General features: G+C 35.3%; 1 protein-coding gene, 1 long non-coding RNA gene and 1 other non-coding gene across 6 annotated transcripts in view; 1 reads left to right on the forward strand and 2 right to left on the reverse strand.

The window, feature by feature from the left end:
* LOC138986406 (uncharacterized) overlaps window positions 1–17156 on the forward strand; it is a 146602-nt gene that overhangs the window by 32870 nt on the left and 96576 nt on the right. The gene's annotated exons all lie outside the window — the stretch shown is intronic.
* PHF6 (PHD finger protein 6) overlaps window positions 1–17156 on the reverse strand; it is a 48845-nt gene that overhangs the window by 19818 nt on the left and 11871 nt on the right. For 3 of the 4 annotated variants that reach the window (XM_070365434.1, XM_070365433.1, XM_014483502.2), the window contains 4 exons: window positions 10610–10743; window positions 10300–10343; window positions 829–998; window positions 525–668 (listed from right to left, as the gene is read on the reverse strand). In XM_070365434.1, coding sequence (XP_070221535.1) covers window positions 525–668; window positions 829–998; window positions 10300–10343; window positions 10610–10743 — 492 coding nt within the window. The remainder of the gene's footprint in view (window positions 1–524; window positions 669–828; window positions 999–10299; window positions 10344–10609; window positions 10744–17156) is intronic. The other variant, XM_005911176.2, reaches the window with a different exon arrangement.
* On the reverse strand, window positions 10064–10170 carry LOC138986607 (U6 spliceosomal RNA). The gene has a single exon (XR_011463411.1). It is a non-coding gene; the product is annotated as a U6 spliceosomal RNA (small nuclear RNA).

Genomic DNA, 17156 nt, shown 5'->3' on the forward strand with positions numbered 1-17156 from the left:
TGGAGAAGGCAATGGCACCCCACTCCAGTACTCCTGCCTGGAAAATCCCATGGACGGAGGAGCCTGGTAGGCTGCCCATGGGGTCGCTAAGAGTTGGACACGACTGAGCGACTTCACTTTCACTTTTCACTTTCATGCATTGGAGAAGGAAATGGCAACCCACTCCAGTGTTCTTGCCTGGAGAATCCCAGGGACAGGGGAGCCTGGTGGGCTGTCATCTCTGGGGTCGCACAGAGTCGGACATGACTGAAGCGACTTAGCAGCAACTTTTTATGATACATGGTAACTAGTCTTATTGTGGTGATCATTTCATAATATATAAAAACATTGAATTGCTACGGTGTATGCCTGAAACATATAATGTTATAAGTCAATTATACTTTTTAAAAAGATTTGGGATTATAGGATATGCTATTCCTAATTCTAAAATATGAATACTGTGGAGGGAAGTTCTATATTTGGTCACTAGCTAAATGCCTTTCCAAAACTTGGATTTAAAAGCATATAAAAAGAACCATACTTACCATGCACTTATAATGTGCAGCTGCCTTCTTGGCATTAAATATATGCAGTTTTCCTCTTGCTTGATTTTCTTCCTCCCCTACATGACAAAATCCACATTTAGGCCTGGTGTCACTAGGGCTGCTTCTATGTGGAGATCGATCTCTCTGCAAACGTGAAAGAAAAAGAAAAACTTGAAAAAAATCCATAAAAAATATGCTATCAGTACCTCAAGCTTAGTTAACACTTCAAATGATTAACTTTACCTATAAACACAGGTATACTCATGTTGCCACAAAAGTAAGAATCCAACAATTTTCTACTTACATAGGAACTACTTTCCATTTCATCCGTTCCATGAGAGGATGTAGACCTGGTATCTTCCGACAGTCCTTTAAAATTAGTTTTTCGTGGCCTTCCTTTGCGACTTTTCTTTTTACTTTTAGGCGATGAAGGCTCCAGTTCATGTTCATTAAAACTTTCTTCTAAATCAGCTGCTTAAAAATGAACAAAAGCTTTATTCACATGGACCAATTTTAAAATGAGCATTAGTTCATGGGTCCTTAGAACATACGTTTTTCCTCAGAATATCACCTCAAGATATGAGGAGAAATGGTCTGTGGTATGTTTGATGTAACAGCCTAACATTTCATATAAATGCAATGAAAATCAAATACAAAGAAACAGTTTTATTATAATCATTGTAAATTATTTCCATCAAATATATAATTCTATGCAAATGAGTCTTGTGATCCCGACTGTGCACATAATTCAGTAAACATTTCAAAATACCAATAAGGGAAATTTTAGAGTTAGAACTTGTTGGACTGCCTTGGTGGCGCAGTGGTTAGGAATCCGCCTGCCAATGCAGGGGACACAGGTTTAATCTCTGGTCTAAGAAGATTCCACATGCCATGAAGCAAGCAAGCCCATGAGCCACAACTACTGAGCCCACAATTTAGAGCCCGTTAGCCACAAATACTGAGCCCGTGGGCCACAATTACTGAAGCCTACACACTCTAGAGCCTGTGCTCCACAAGAGAAGCCATCACAGTGAGAAGCCCACACCACAACTATAGTCCCCACTTGCCACAACTAGAGAAAGCCCATGCAAAGCAACGAAGACTCAGTGCAGCCAAAATGATGATAATAATAAAATAAATTACTGTTTTAAAAAAAGAATTAGATGTTGTGTTGTTGTTTTTACCATAGGTTTCAAAGAGTTTTCCCTCACACTACTGGTGAAATTAGAAAAATTACCCAAAATTTAAACTTACAATAACTTGGAAAACTACATAAAAATAAAGTAGGTATAACATGCATATGTGCTCAGTCCCTCAGTCATGTCTGACTCCTTGTGACCCCATGGACTGTAGCCTGCCAGTCTCCTCTGTCCTTGGAATTTTCCAGACAAGAATATTGGAGTGGTTTGCCATTTCCTCCTCCAGGTAGTGGTGGTGGTTTAGTCACTAAGTCATGTCTGACTCTTGCGGTCTCATGGACTGTACCCTGCCAGGCTTCTCTGTCCATGGAATTCTCTAGGCAAGAATACTGGAGTGGTTTGGTTTCCTTCTCCAGGGGATCTTCCCAACTCAGGTATCAAACCTGGGTCTCCTGCACTGCAGGCGGATTCTTTACTGACTGAGCTACCAGGGAAGCTCAGTCACCTCCTCCAGGGGATCTTCTCCACCCAGGGATTGAACCTGTGTCTCCCGTGTCTCTTGCATTGGCAGCTGGATTCTTTACCACTGTGCCACCTGGGAAGCCCATGTATATCTGTGCTGTCTAATATAGCAGCCACTGGCAACATGCTTTTTTTTGAAATTTAAGTCATTTATAATTAAATAAGATTAAACCATCAGTTTCTCAGTCTGACTGACCACATTTAAGTATTTATTAGTCACATGCAGTAAGCTGAGTCTCTACTGGACATCACAGATACAGAATGTTTCTATCATGGCAGAAAAGTTCTATTAGGCAGCACTGTTCTATATAGCTCTTTAAACTAACATGAAAATCAAAAGACCTAATTCAACAAAGAAGTCATCTACAAATGAGCTAACCAACTGATCAAGTAAACAAATATTAAGCCCTGGTGGCTCTCAGATGGTCAAGAATCTGCTTGCAATGCAGGAGATACAGGAGACCTTGGTTTAATTCCCAGGTTGGGAAGATCCCCTGAAGAAGGAAATGGCAATCCACTCCAGTATTCTTGCCTGGAGAATTCCGTGGACAGAGGACCCTGGCAGGCTACAGTCCGTGGGATCGCAAGAGTCGCACATGACTGAGCAACTAACACTTTCACTTCCTAAGTATAAAAGGAATTTCTAACGTAAGTGGTAGGAAAGCTATGTTGCAGGCTGTCTGTACATACTTTAATGGATTAAACAAAATTAATGTAGAAGTTTCAGAATTGTACTTCCAAGCAATTTGAAAAGAATTTGTACCATTAATAGAGGTGTTTCATTTGGTTATTCACTACAAATATTTTATTCATTGAGGGTGTACAGTATATAAGACAATGTATTTAGTATTCAAAAGATATAAAAACCAAATATTCAGTCTTAGAGTCAAACTACAGAAAGTTTTAGGTACAGTTCTAATGCCTATTTTGATTTTTCTTTTACCATAAATTATTGACTATAATTCCATGGACTAATTTCTCCATGAGAAAGCGTATTAACTCCTATTCTCAGATGCTGATCTTTCCTAATAAATATTTTAAGGGTTTTTTTAAAGCAATAAAAGCACATTCATTATGATAAGAAAAGGGTAATTTAAGTAGTGTACTTGCATATATAAACTCCAGGAACTGAGAGCATTAGATCATCTGCAAAACAGTTACTAAAACTTGTATCAATGTAACTTTACCTAACTATGGTAGAATCTGAGAGAAGAAAAAGGGGAGGGGGAGAGTTTTACAGACAAAAATCTGGATAACTCTCCCTGTGAAGACAGACAAGTCAATTAAAGATATATTCTAATCTTAACACTATAGCAAATTTAACATCAGAACACACCATCTACTTTCTTTAAACATTTAATCTGAGAATTCTTATGACACAATTTCATTAAAGGTACTAGAATTACTGTACGTACCAAAAATTAAAATGAAAAATCATAACCAAATGTTTCACTCATCCTGGTACATACTATATCATATATGTAAAATACATAATATTCTGTCATTTACAATGAAAACAAAAGTCATTAGCTATAATACCTATATTATAATCTATATATAGATTATATATAGAATGTATATAGAATATATAACTATATTATAATCACTATAATAACACTACATTGTCAAATACCTATAAAGAAATTACTTAACTGATTCCATTATCAGGCCAACATGTCTAACTTTCTACATGGCAAATCTGTCTGTCCTAAATATGAAATCATTCAGTATAAAATTTCAGGGGACTTTAATAGCAATAGTAAAAAAAAAACAATCACAAAAGATTGACAAAATTTAACTATATTAGACTCTTAAACTTCTCAAAGTAAAAATATAAGTGATAAACTTAAAAGGCAAACAATAAACTGGAAAAATATCTTCTGTACTTATGACAAAGGATTAGTATCTTTATGATCTGATAAGCTCATAAAAGATTAAGAACCCAACACAAAAATATGATCAAATAATTCATAGAACATAAATAGTTAAATACACTTTGAGAAAATTTGACTTCTCTAGAGTCAAAGTGTAAATTAAGTGATATATCATTTTCACCTATCAAAATAGCAATCTTTAGTTATAAAAAGCTACAATAAATCCAACAAGAAGTGTGTTAGAAATACAAACATAAAAGAAACCCTACAAATATACTGAGATAAATGATGCTTCTGGAAGAACCAGATCAAAATGAGAATGGTATCAGTTCTTGCTAACCTTATTTAATGAAATGTTGAAAAGACAGAACTTAAGTTGATTCCCCAGTTTTCTGGAACAGTAAATGTATAATACTATCTTTTTAAAAAAGATATCAAAATATACCATAAAGCAAAAGTACTTAAAAACACTGGCATAGGAATAGACACATATCAGCAGAAGAGAAAGCTAGGTTGAAAACAAACCCATATGGATATGGGAAATCAGAGTATGATAATGGTGGCATTTCAAATGAGTTGGGGAGAGACATAATGGCACAAATGGCTACCTATTTTCTAAAAACTGAGATTCCTATTCTCATACCATATGAAACAATTAGAGATGGAGCCAAAAAATCTAGTAAAATAACAAACTATAAATGTAATAGAAGAAAATGGAAGAGAATTTTGGGATTAGGCCACCTAAGAAGCCATTTAGTGGCAGGGAATGAATATCTATACTTTACAGAGAGCACTTCAAATCAATTTTGAAAAGATAAACCTTGAAAGAAAAACATGTAAAAGATAGAACTGACAGTCCACAGAAGAAATATAAATGACCAAAAAAATGGGCAGAAGCACAACCTTATTAGTGATAAGGGAAATGGAAATTAAATGAGATAATCATATGGGTAAAAGTTATAAGGCTGATAATATCCAGCAGAGGTACAGGGAACTGGACACTCTCATACAATATTGGTACATATTATAGTACTTATTTCCAATGTTAAATGCATAGACTGTCACCTGCCATCACCATTTCTAAGATTTTATCCTATAGAATCACTTGCATAAGTACATAAGCACGTATGTATAGGGAAGATCAATGCAGTTTTATTTGTATGTGGAAAAAGTAGATGTAGGTGTTTTTAAAACACTTTGTTTGTATTTATTTGGTTGCACTGGGTCTTAGTTGCAGAATGTGGGATCTAGCTCCCTCGCCAGGGATCAAAACCGGGGCCCCTGCATTGGGAGCGCAGTCTCAACCACTGGAGCATCAGGGAAGTCCCAAGGTGATTTTTTAAAGTAGAGAAATCTGTAAGTAAACTACAGTTCTATTTATTCTATGGGCTATAACACAACAATTAAAAAGAATGAGGTTGATCTGTATGCAGACAGAGAAGGGTGTCTGATATATCACAGAAAGAAAAAAACAAGTTGCACAACATCACCTTTATATATACTATGATGCCATTGTATTATGAACAGTGCGTATATGGATACATATGTAAGAGTGTGTGTATCTAAGAAAGGTTCTGAGAAGATATACAAACCATTATTAGTAGTTACTCAGAGTGTAATTCTGGGGTGAAGAGAGGGCTTTGTGAATTAATTTAATAGTACTATTGTACTATTTAAATTTTTTAACAATGGGCAGTATACTACCTTTGTATTTAAAAGAATTCGTAACATACAATGTGCTGAAAGGAGGGGGTCAAGTCAGCCACTGCTGACGGGAATATAATCTAGCACAATCTTTCCAGAAAGTAGCATGGCAGTGTGGATTGAGGACCTTAAAAAGATTAAACCTTTTGACCCCAGCAATATTATTTTGGGAAATTTATTCTGAAAATTATTTGCACATGAAAATGTGAGGAGGAAGCTAGTCACAGCACCTTTGTTTAAATTTTTCATGGTTGCTTACTGGTTTTTTTCCTATTCAGAACTGTGAAATATTTTACATTTTTTAAAGGTATCATTTTTAATAATAATTGTAAAAGAATTATCTGCATGAAAGAAGGAAAAATCTTCCTTTCCACCTTCCAATTCCAACTGCTCTGCACTCCCAGCTCTTGCCCTAATTTTCTTGCTTCCCTTTCTTCATATTCACTCCCTCCCTTCTCAAGGTACTACTGTTAAGTAGTATCTGATATTTCTTTTCTCAATCTCAAGGGTAGAGAGCTTGGTTTTGAATCCTGGACCTCTTGTCACAGACTTTGTGTCCTTGGACCTGAGACCTACCTCAGAGGGTTCCTGAATTAAAAGAGTTAAGGTACTTAATCTAGAACAGGGCCTGGCACATAAGACACGCTCAATAAATGTCAGCTGTTATTTTCTATGCATATGCAAATCCAAGCATACTGCTCTACATCTTGCCCTTTTCCATTTAATATATAAATGCAAATACCCAAAATATAAGACCTAACATTTGAGTTTTTACTATACCAGATGTGCTGTGCAGTTTACATGCATTATTTCATTTGCGTCTCGAAACTGCCCCATGAGGTTATATCAGTCATCATCCCCATCTCCCATTTTACAGAAGAAAAGTAAATTCAGAAAAGTTAAAATTATTTTGCCCAAGATCACAAAGCTAGGGAAGAGCAGAGCTGGGACAGACACATGTCAGTGAGTGACTTTATGTTCTAGAAGTATTAATACTGACTATCTAGGAAATAAACATTTTTATATGCTCCTGCAAGGTAGAAAACTGCTAGCTATACATATGCTTATGTATGCATATTAGTGCTCTTGAAGGACACAAAAGAAACTGATCCTAGATGTTGCCTTCAGCGAAAAAATTTGGAAACTGAGAAACAAGGACAAGGATGAGAGGAAAGCTGCCTTTCCAGTACTTAGTAAATCTATTCTATGCACCTAAACTTAAAAGGTTTTTAAAGACCTTGATACCACATTAGGATCTCCCTAAATTTCCATTTAATAAAAGTAATGGAGATTGGAAATTGCCAACATCCTGGGTGATTTCACTGTCCACATGGACAATCCAAGCAACACGTAGTCATTCAGCTCCTTAATCTTCACTAATGTCCTCCATCAACCACCTAATCCCTATAATCACACCCAGATACCTCATAATCACCTAAAAGGATTCTCTCTCTGAAATCACTGCCTCATACCGTGGGACCACAGATGATTGCTTTCCTAAATAGTTTCATTCTCATTGTTCTCCAATCTTACCAGGACCTCCAGTCTATTAATTCCTTTCAGTTTATTTTTCTCTAGCAAATATTCTAAACTTCCTATCCCTTTACTTCTTGGTTGAACTCACTTGGAAAAAATCCTGATTCTGAATGAACCAACTAGCCACTCTCTCTGTGCTACACCCAGGATCCCGAGTTGCTGGAGGAAATGTCACACAAGCTGACAGCATCATTTTATAAATTCAGGGTTACTAACCTCAACTGCTCCAATAAGGTCTGGAAACTTTACACTTCTTTAGGTCAACTTTCTCCCCTGGTCTTCACAACTAGTATTTCAAAACTTTCTCCTTCAACTTCCAACCCTCACCCATCTCCCTACACTTTCCCCCACAGAGAAAACAGACCTAATAGGAACCACCTATCTTCCTTCTCTCCTATTACAGTAGAAAGGTTCTCCTTATCACAGGGCAGTTGTTCCACCTGCACTCAATCCTCCTCCTTGTACCTCCAATCTCTTCTTGTCCATTGAATCCTTTCTTGTAAGCATTAACAACTAATCTCCCTCCCCACAAAGGCCAACTAAGTGAAAGAAACCAAGCTGAAAAGGCTACATATTGTATGATTCCAAGTATATAACATTCTGGAAAAGGCAAAAGTATGGAAGATGGTACAGAGATTCTCAAATCTGATATTTCAAAACACAGTTCATGTTATATCAAGCTAACAGAACAGACTGAATTATATAGTATTTATCACTTTAAGTATTAGTAAAGTAGGTACTGAGCCACAGACGGCAAATGATCAATACACCACCAAAGGTATCAATTCCTCTTTGCTCTATAGACTAGTGCTGTACAATTCTCAAAGACAGTCCCTGAAATACAATCCTATTACCCCCACCATAAATTATAATCATTAAGTAGAACATATGTTTCCCATTAGAATAATGAAGTAAATGGAAGTTGTTTCTGACAAAGCATCCAGTATCTAATAAATTCAAGCTAGATAAACGTGATAAAAGTCTAAATTCAATAAATAGAAATTGCCATATTTTTAAATTGCAAAGTTATGCTCTCAAGTTCTACAATATGAGTACATACACACACTACATATGTCACTAATACAGGGAACCCCAATATGCTATAAAGTATACACCGAACCCAAATTTCAAATCAACTGTATCCTAAGTTTGAATTGTAGTATTCCTGCCAGTTCTACTAAAAGAAAAGTCCTCTCGAAAAGTATGAATTTAGATCTTCCTCATTAAAAAGTTTCTCAAAGCAAAACGGTGGTTAAAATTATTTCACTTTGTGTAGTCTGCAGTGACTTATCTCCACCACTAGATGGTACTATCAGCTTCAGAAACTGAGGGAATAAAAGGGGCGATGTCTATAGGACTCATTGTTGTCACCCTTAAATACCCTGCCCCAGTATGTTGATACACTTGCCAGATCATTAAGTCTCAATCCTTGGTTTACTGCATGTGCTCACTAAAATTTTGAAGAGAATCAAATAAATACATTGTTAAAATCTGAAGCAATGAAAGGTGAGAAAGCTTACTCTTAACCTTTCACTAAAGGTTTTTCAACTCAATTCTAGAATTAAATGAAAAAACTGAAGGAAAACACTATAAAGTTTATCAGTTGTACTTTATCAATCAAAAAAGATTCTGTTCTTATATTTGTCCAGTATCTTTATTAATAATAAGTTTTTGCTAAAGACAGTCTTTAACCAGCACTTCTAAAGTATTTAGATTAATCTGGTCCTAAAGGGAAAACAATACTATTTTGTATTATAAAACCAAGACCTAAGAAATCAAAAAGGGCCACAAATTTTAATGTGCTAACACTGATAATTAGGTAAGTCTTTATAAAAGAGACAACTTCTTAAAACAACAGGCTCAAATCATTCTTAATTCTAAGCAACATGCTCTCAGAAGCTAACAAAAACTTGAAAGATCTCTAATCTAAATGAAAGGATAGAACAATCTCAGATTAAATCTGAGCTTTTCATATTGCTAGTAAGAGTATCAAAACCATCTGTATGAGAAATTTGAAACAAGTCAGAATTCAGTTTCAGAACTTTCCCATACGTTTTAAAGACCAACTATACAGCTTGGCTAAGAATATATAAACATGACTGTTCTGGTTTTGTACAAATTTAAGTGGAAACAAACCATAAAATAATTTTAAAGGTTTGTATTTTAAAATTGATTATTTCTTATGAACATGTCTATATTAAGGGGAGTGAAAGTACTTCAGTGTGAATAAAAATTCAACAGAAAGGTTGTTTATCACAAAATGTACCAGTATTTCTAGTCCACATTTTCTTTATCTGACAGTAGCAAGGACTCTCTATAATTATTACCTTTACAACCCACTAACATAGTCACCTGAACACAGAAACCCATAACCATTGGCATCATTTCCCCCTAAAGATAAATATATTCTCCATGTACTCTTTACAGGAATTTAAGGTAAAAGTTTTCTTTAAAAATTCAGATCTTTTTCACTATTAGTTTAATGTAAACTTTTCACATTAGTTTATCCAAATGCTTTTCTCTTTTTTTCCCATTGTTCTGGTTCATTCATAACTTGAGTAATTTTTATAGTGCCTTAATTTAAAATGAACAAACATGTTCTCTATACTTAAGTATCTTCATTATAAATCTTAATAATAGGAATAAAAATTCATTTGCAGATATAATAAAACTGCTCTCAAAAGGCTTTGAACCTCTGTAGGAACTGGGTTAAGTATTCTTTAAAAAAAAAACAACTGAAGTATAGTTGATTTACAATGTTGTGAAAAATATGGAATGCTTCATGAATTTGCATGTCATGATTGCACAGGGGCCATGCTAATCTCCTCTGTATTGTTCCAATTTTAGTATATGTGCTGCTAAAGCAAACACCCGAGTGCTTTTCTTAATTCTTCAAATAGCATTCAATTTTAGACACCTCTTGTGGTGAAAATATAGTATAATTCGCTCATATTTTACTCAAATTTCCTCTTGAAATTAAAAAGTAGCTGAATGACGTACCTTCAGAATTATGTGCAGTTTTCTTGTGTTTTCGACAATAAACCCTACAAGAAACGAAAAAATTAAAAATTACCAAGTAAACAAACCAACTCATTTTTCAAACTAAGAATGAGCAGTATACTTCACCCCATTCACTAGATTCCAAAAACCTTATCGTTAAACTTTCTATGCCATTTCTCGGAGCAGTCAATTCCCTACCAAAAACACCCTTTGCAACGGATGATGAGATGCTTGGAATCAGGCACAAGTTTTTTACAAAGACCTAAAGAAAGTATGACTTTAAGAAAGCTAAGAGAAGTTAAATAATTACATGTATATCCCTTGTGAAGGTTTCTCTCGTATCTGAGCTTTGTCATGCAACGCACAGTGGTAGTGGTATGTCCTGTGACAAGTCTTCACGTCACAACCGATTGTTGCTCCGGGACAATGGCACAAAGAGCACATCTACAGCAAAACAATAAAATAGTATTATTAGTGTGTGCTTTTGCTACAGCTATGATATCAGGTTAGAGGCATAGCAAATCTCTGTCAAGGAAAAGAAACTGGTTATTGAAAAGTTCTGTAACTAATATTGTTATTTTTCTTATATTTCTCACCTAGAAATAATTCAAATAAAATTCTACTGGGAGTATTTTTTCCCATGTTAAACAACGACAAAATTAATGGAATATTATTGATGCTACTGTTGTATTGTGGTCAAGAGAAAATCTGAAATGCTGCAGGAATGTAAACTGTGGACCTTTTCACAATCCAGATCTTCCTGGAAATGAGTAACTGGGGAAAATGGCTCATACCAGAAAAAACTGTCCTTCACATTTCCACTTATCAGGGAGAATTTTTAGAAAAGAAATCTCACATACTATTTGGGAACCTGGTAAAATCAATTTCAAGTGAGGGAGGGAAAGAAGATAAAAGAATTAGGTAGATTTTTAAATCCCTCAAGCCCTAAAAATATTCTATGATGTCAAACTGATTGTGAAAACATGCTCATCTATTTTAATTTAACCTGTTACTTACCTTTCACATCATGAATTCAAGCAAATAGATAAAACAGATGCTTTCAACATATTTTAATACAATTTACCTCTGACTTTACTGGATAATTCATATTGTTTAACTAGCTCACATTTAAATTTAGAAAAAAATTCTTTAAGAAAAGTACATAACGATGACTGTTAGTGGTTTTGATTACCATATCATAGTATACTGTACTATGGTGGTGGTTTAGTTGCTAAGTCAAGTCCAACTCTTGCGACCCCGTAGACTGGAGCCTGTCAGGCTCCTCTGTCCATGGGATTCTCCAGGCAAGAATACTGGAGTGGGTTGCCATTTCCTTCTCCAGGGGATCTTCCCTACCAGGAATCAAACCCAGGTCTCCTGCATTGCAGGCAGATTCTTTACCCACTGAGCTACGAGGGAAGCCCATTATGAGTGGACTTTTAATGAGGCTCTCTCCTAAGCTATAAATGCCATGCCAAAATAAATTCACAGGAAGGTAAATCTTAAAAACTGTTCACTTTGTTTCTTGGTAGGGATGCCTCATTGGGAACTGTTCTCATTCCTCTTTACTTGGCCCCTAAGTAATTTTGGTGTACCAAGAGGCTAATGTAAATTCTAATAAAATACCTTCTATTTCTCTAAGCAAGTCAAACACTCAACCTTTCATTCAAGCTATCATTTAAAAAAGACTCCTATATAAGTCAGAAACAGAAACATTCTCAATACAGGTACTTCCCAGAAAACACGAGGGCCAGTGCCCATTATTAATGCTAAAGAAATACACCACTTCCTTAAATAAATACAGAAACTTCAAAGCAATACTGTAAAAAGAAACACTGTGCCAAATTATCAAGCAAGGCAAGTTGTTAAATCCTTTTGGGTGGCTTATAAATTGTTAAGGACATGGAACATTTGTACTCAGCTTATGAGGTTCTATTATTTTAGTAAATTATACTTCTAATTAAAAAAACATAGACTGATTATAGAAATTGCAGAAAACACAAAAGAGCACAAAGAAAATTAAAAAATCATTCATACCAACCAAGTGTAGACACCATTACAGTGTTGCAATGCTTATGTGAAAATATTTTTCTCTGTAATTCTATACATATGAGTCACCTGGTTTTTAACTTAATAAATTGAACATTACCACTACTTCATTAAGAGCTGTACTGAAAGTAGCTCATTTCGAAATTACACTGAAAATGGGTTTGCACAGGTACATTTGGAAAATATTGAATGCAATGAGCAAGCAAAAATAAAAGGAGAGGTACTGTTACAAATCCCGTACCAGCTCAGCACTGGCATACATATAGTGAGATGGCCACTTTCAGATACTGCTGGAAATTGGTATACTCTCTGGACAGCAACTTGCCTTATTTATCACAGAGCTTATTAAAAGTGTATATACTCTCTGATCCAGTATTTTTCCTTTTATTAACCTAGTCTACAAAAGAAATCAGACTTAATTTATATGCAATCATATTCACTGAAGAATTATTTAGAATAACTCCAAATGTAAAACCACCTGTGGAAAACAGCCATTGAAAAATGTTTAAATAAGTTATAGTACAACCATATGTAGGAATGTTCTTTACTCTTTTCAAAAACATTTTAATGGCATGGGAAAAGGTTTATGCATAATATCAAGTGAAAAAACAGGACACAAAGTTAGGTATGCAAATTATGACCCCAATTATGTTTATAACTTTATTCTTTGAAAATAGGTGAAAGTAAAAACAGTGAAATGCTGAGTGAGTATCTCTAATTGGTTTTCTGTCTCATAATTTCCTATATTTTCTGATTTTTCTACAATGGGCGAATTACTTTTGTATATGAAAAATTATTTTAAAACCATTGGGAATACTCCAGCAAATGATTTCAATCCCCATCTCTCAGTTTATTGAGAATGAGAAGGAAACCAAATACCAAAATATATCAAAATGTGTTTTGGTTGGTTATAAATTCAAATCTGCCTAAAGTATAACCAGTTAACTACAGCAACTCAGGACAAATAAATTTTTTGAGTGAGAAAAAGCTTATTCTCATTTTTATTTTGTCAGTTTCTCTCAAGGAAGAAAGGAAAGAGGAAGATATACCAATAAAAATGTTTTCAGAGAGGAAGATTCTTCTCAAGGTTAGGAGTAGGAATTTTTCTTCATTAGAATTTATAGGAAAAAGAAAGAATTTACAAGATTTTATGCAGCATTCATATACCAGCAGATATTTCTGCTTGTAAATACATTCTGGGAAGGTATGAAGAAAATACCAAAATATTATCCAGAATAAAACTAAATATGAAATGTAAATTTGCTTATATACCTGTGAGTACAGAATGGGAACACTACTGTTATGTTCAAGATATCATTGCTATGTTGCAACCCATATCATTGCTATGCTGAACCCTTGAACGCCTATGGGACTTAAGATAGCGTATTCATTTTGGCTCTTACCATTTTACTTCTTTGTATGACTAATTATCTTTGTAAATGTATAGATTTTATCTACTGATTGCTTCTAGACCAAGTTTTTTGAAAGATAAACACTGTGACTACCATGTAGCACTCAATAAACATTTTGATTTTAAACTTACTATGTTACTGAAAATTTTAATATCATATACCATATTTTTTTCTCATTCATGTTTTTAACATCTGCAGACTTGACTACTTATCTTCAAGTACGTCTAAAAAATATTTAAAAGTCTGATTTGAAAAGGTAAAATGGAGAACAATCCAGTTGAAGGGGCAGAGAATGAGCAGAGAGAATGAGGAAGAGATAAAAAGACAATTAAAGACATAAAAATCCCAATTAAAGTTTGGAAACTAGATAGGTGGCTAGTATTCTTTTCTTTTAAAAAAAATATGGATAATAAAATAGAGAGGACTTCTACTGGAAAAAAAAACAGTTGAATAATAGGAAAATAACCCCTGCCCTGACACAGCAAGGCACTACTAGCTGGCTGGACCAGAGTGATGTTATCCTGTGTTCCTCTTTACACACACCATTTATTTGCCCTTCAATCAGTTATAGGCTCTATTGGGCCCTCACCAGAAGTGTGTTAACCTGCCATTTAACATCATGCTTGCACTGCAGTCAGAGTGCTCTCAAATGTGGTGAAATGCAAGTTAACCTGATGGGAACACATTTTTCAAGGACAATGGTGGACTTCCTCCTTGAAAAAAGGTCTTTTCCCACATACCAAATACACATATCAAATATTCTGTTGAAGGCCAACTTCCTGTCTTCAGGATAGGTATAATGTCAATTCTCAGCTTATCCTGCCTATACCCTGATTTCAAGTTCTTTAAATAGAGGTGAAAATGTCTTTGTTGTTAATGATTTTTCTTTTACTTTTATCCCTCTATTCAGTTTGCTATCTAGTAGACCTAACAAATTCAACAATTTGTCTTCCAAAATAGAGAGATTAGAAAATAAGACTCAACAGATGTTTGCATAACATGGTATCTTTTTTAAAATTTTTAATAAAAATTACATATATTTAGGATATACAGCATGTTTTAATGTACATATACATAGTGAAATAATTACTATAGTTGAGCTAATTAACATACCCCTCTCTCCAATATAGTTGCCATTTTTTGGTGCATTGGTATAAGCCCCTGAAGTCTACTGTCAGCAAATTTCCAGGATACCACAGAGTATCATTAACTATGGTCATCATGTTGTACAACAGATCTCTAGACTTATTCATCCTACATTAAGTGCAACTTTGTACCTTTTGACAAACATCTCCCATTTCCCCGACTCCTCCTGCCCCTGGTAACCAGGGTTCTACTCTCTGGGAAGCTATACTATATTAATATTCAGTTGGGCCAGACAAGCAGAGTCTCAAGGAGCTAATCCACAAACAAAAGAGGAACGAAGTCATGCATGAGAGTAGATGAACAGAACTGAAAGGACTATGACTTAGCTAAAGTCCTGCAGGAGCCCGAGGTTGGAACTTATCTGCTCCTCAGTCAGCTGATCAAGGCCAGGACTGAAATTCACTCTACAGAAGGAAGAAGTCTTAAGTAATAAAAAGACAAATACTGCTTTGTTAGTAGCTATGGGGGAAACACAGGGAAAAACTCAAGACCACAGACAGAGACAAGGCAAAACAAATGAGATGCCAACTTCTAGGACAGGTAGAAAGAAAAGGCTCTTGAAGACAAGTTCTAAGACTTAGTTTGCCCTGCTCAATTGCTGTGTATCTACTATGTATGTCAGTAACTGACCACAAGTGTATAGGTATAAATTCTCATAGCCAAGGAGTTACTAATCTCAAGACACTTGTTCCAAGAAAACTGCTACAAAATACAGAGAATGCAACAGATTTCCAAAAAAAAAGTCTGTAGAGAAAAAAATACCAGAAGCACTTGGAGTTGGGACTAGGGTACCTAAGATATTTTCACAGAAGAGATGAGACAAAAATTAAGTGAGAGCAGTTTACCTTACACTAGTGTTTGTCACTTTGTATTTTTTTTTTAATAACAGAAAACATTACCTCTAGTTATTAATAATAAAATAATTAGGTCTAAATGGAAAGCTAGAAAGCAAAACTGAACTCTTAAAGTTGTCTAAGTCATTTTAAAAATAACTTGATAGATTAGGACCTTAAATTCTCCAAGTGCTTCTAAAAAACAGGGCCACTGAAAAGTACTTTACTAGAGTGACAGACTAAATCTAAGCAGTTACTGAATAAATAATTTCAGAAGTCTTTTAGAAATCAGAGGGCAAGGAACTAATAATAAGTAAGCCTATCAAGCTCTTACTTAACCTAGTCTCCTGACCTTGCTCTCAATATCACATACTCCAACTCCATCCAACTTTATGAATCATCATTATTCTTACGATTGAAACTGCCCACCCTGGCCAGGCACCATAGTAACCATTTGCATGAGTTGTTTTATGACAGGAGATCCTGATAAGGAATACAGAACTAATAAGCCACCACCAACCGGAAGAGTTCAGGAAAGGTCGAAAGGAGACACCGCGTGTCCGTCCACTTCCCAGAACTCCTCTCACTAGCGTCCATCTTGACTGAGCAATGCGTGCACCACCAGGAAAGACTCTGAATTAGAATGATTGGCCAAAGACCACTCGGAAACTAATCCCATCACCATAAAACCCGAGACTGCGAGCCACGCGGCAGAGCAGTTCTCCTGGGTTCCCTTACCCTACTGCTCTCCACCCGGGTGCCCTTTCCCAATAAAATCTCTTGCTTTGTCAGCACATGTGTCTCCTCGGACAATTCATTTCCGAGTGTTAGACAAGAGCCCAGTTTCAGGCCCTGGAAGGGGTCCCCCATCCTGCAACATTATGAGGAATATAAATTCTCTTGTTGGAGCTTTTGAAATTTGTTTTACTTATCTGAAAGATTCAGATTCAGAGTTTTTCGGAGCTCAGATCTTTATGTTTAAGCTCTTCTAAGATGTAGGTCTTACAGGCTGAGGGTACTCTAAAGTGCCATACTGCTTGCTATACTTAATCTGTGAACACCAAAAATCCATGCTCAAATAAGTACCAAGACATCCCCCCCAAATCAGACATAGATTATTTTATATTATTGGTTAGGTTATCTTCCATTACCACAAGTAATTACATAATGACATAAATTTACAGTATTCTCAACTGCAAAGAAGTATTAAATGAAGGCAAAGGAGAAAAAAATTTGAATTTTTAAAATATTAATTTGTTCAGTAATAGCCAAAGGCCTGATTTTCTCCACCATTAGACTTGAAGTTTCTCTTTGGCCTCACATTTATTCTCTTTAGTCACCTCCAAAGTAAAACAAAGTTATTTTTCTTTTTATAAATGACAGGTAAAATATCTGTGCACATTTAATCTGCATGCCA

The sequence above is a fragment of the Bos mutus genome, chromosome X, assembly GCF_027580195.1.
Source record: "Bos mutus isolate GX-2022 chromosome X, NWIPB_WYAK_1.1, whole genome shotgun sequence".
In the NCBI taxonomy this organism is placed as follows: domain Eukaryota; kingdom Metazoa; phylum Chordata; class Mammalia; order Artiodactyla; family Bovidae; genus Bos; species Bos mutus.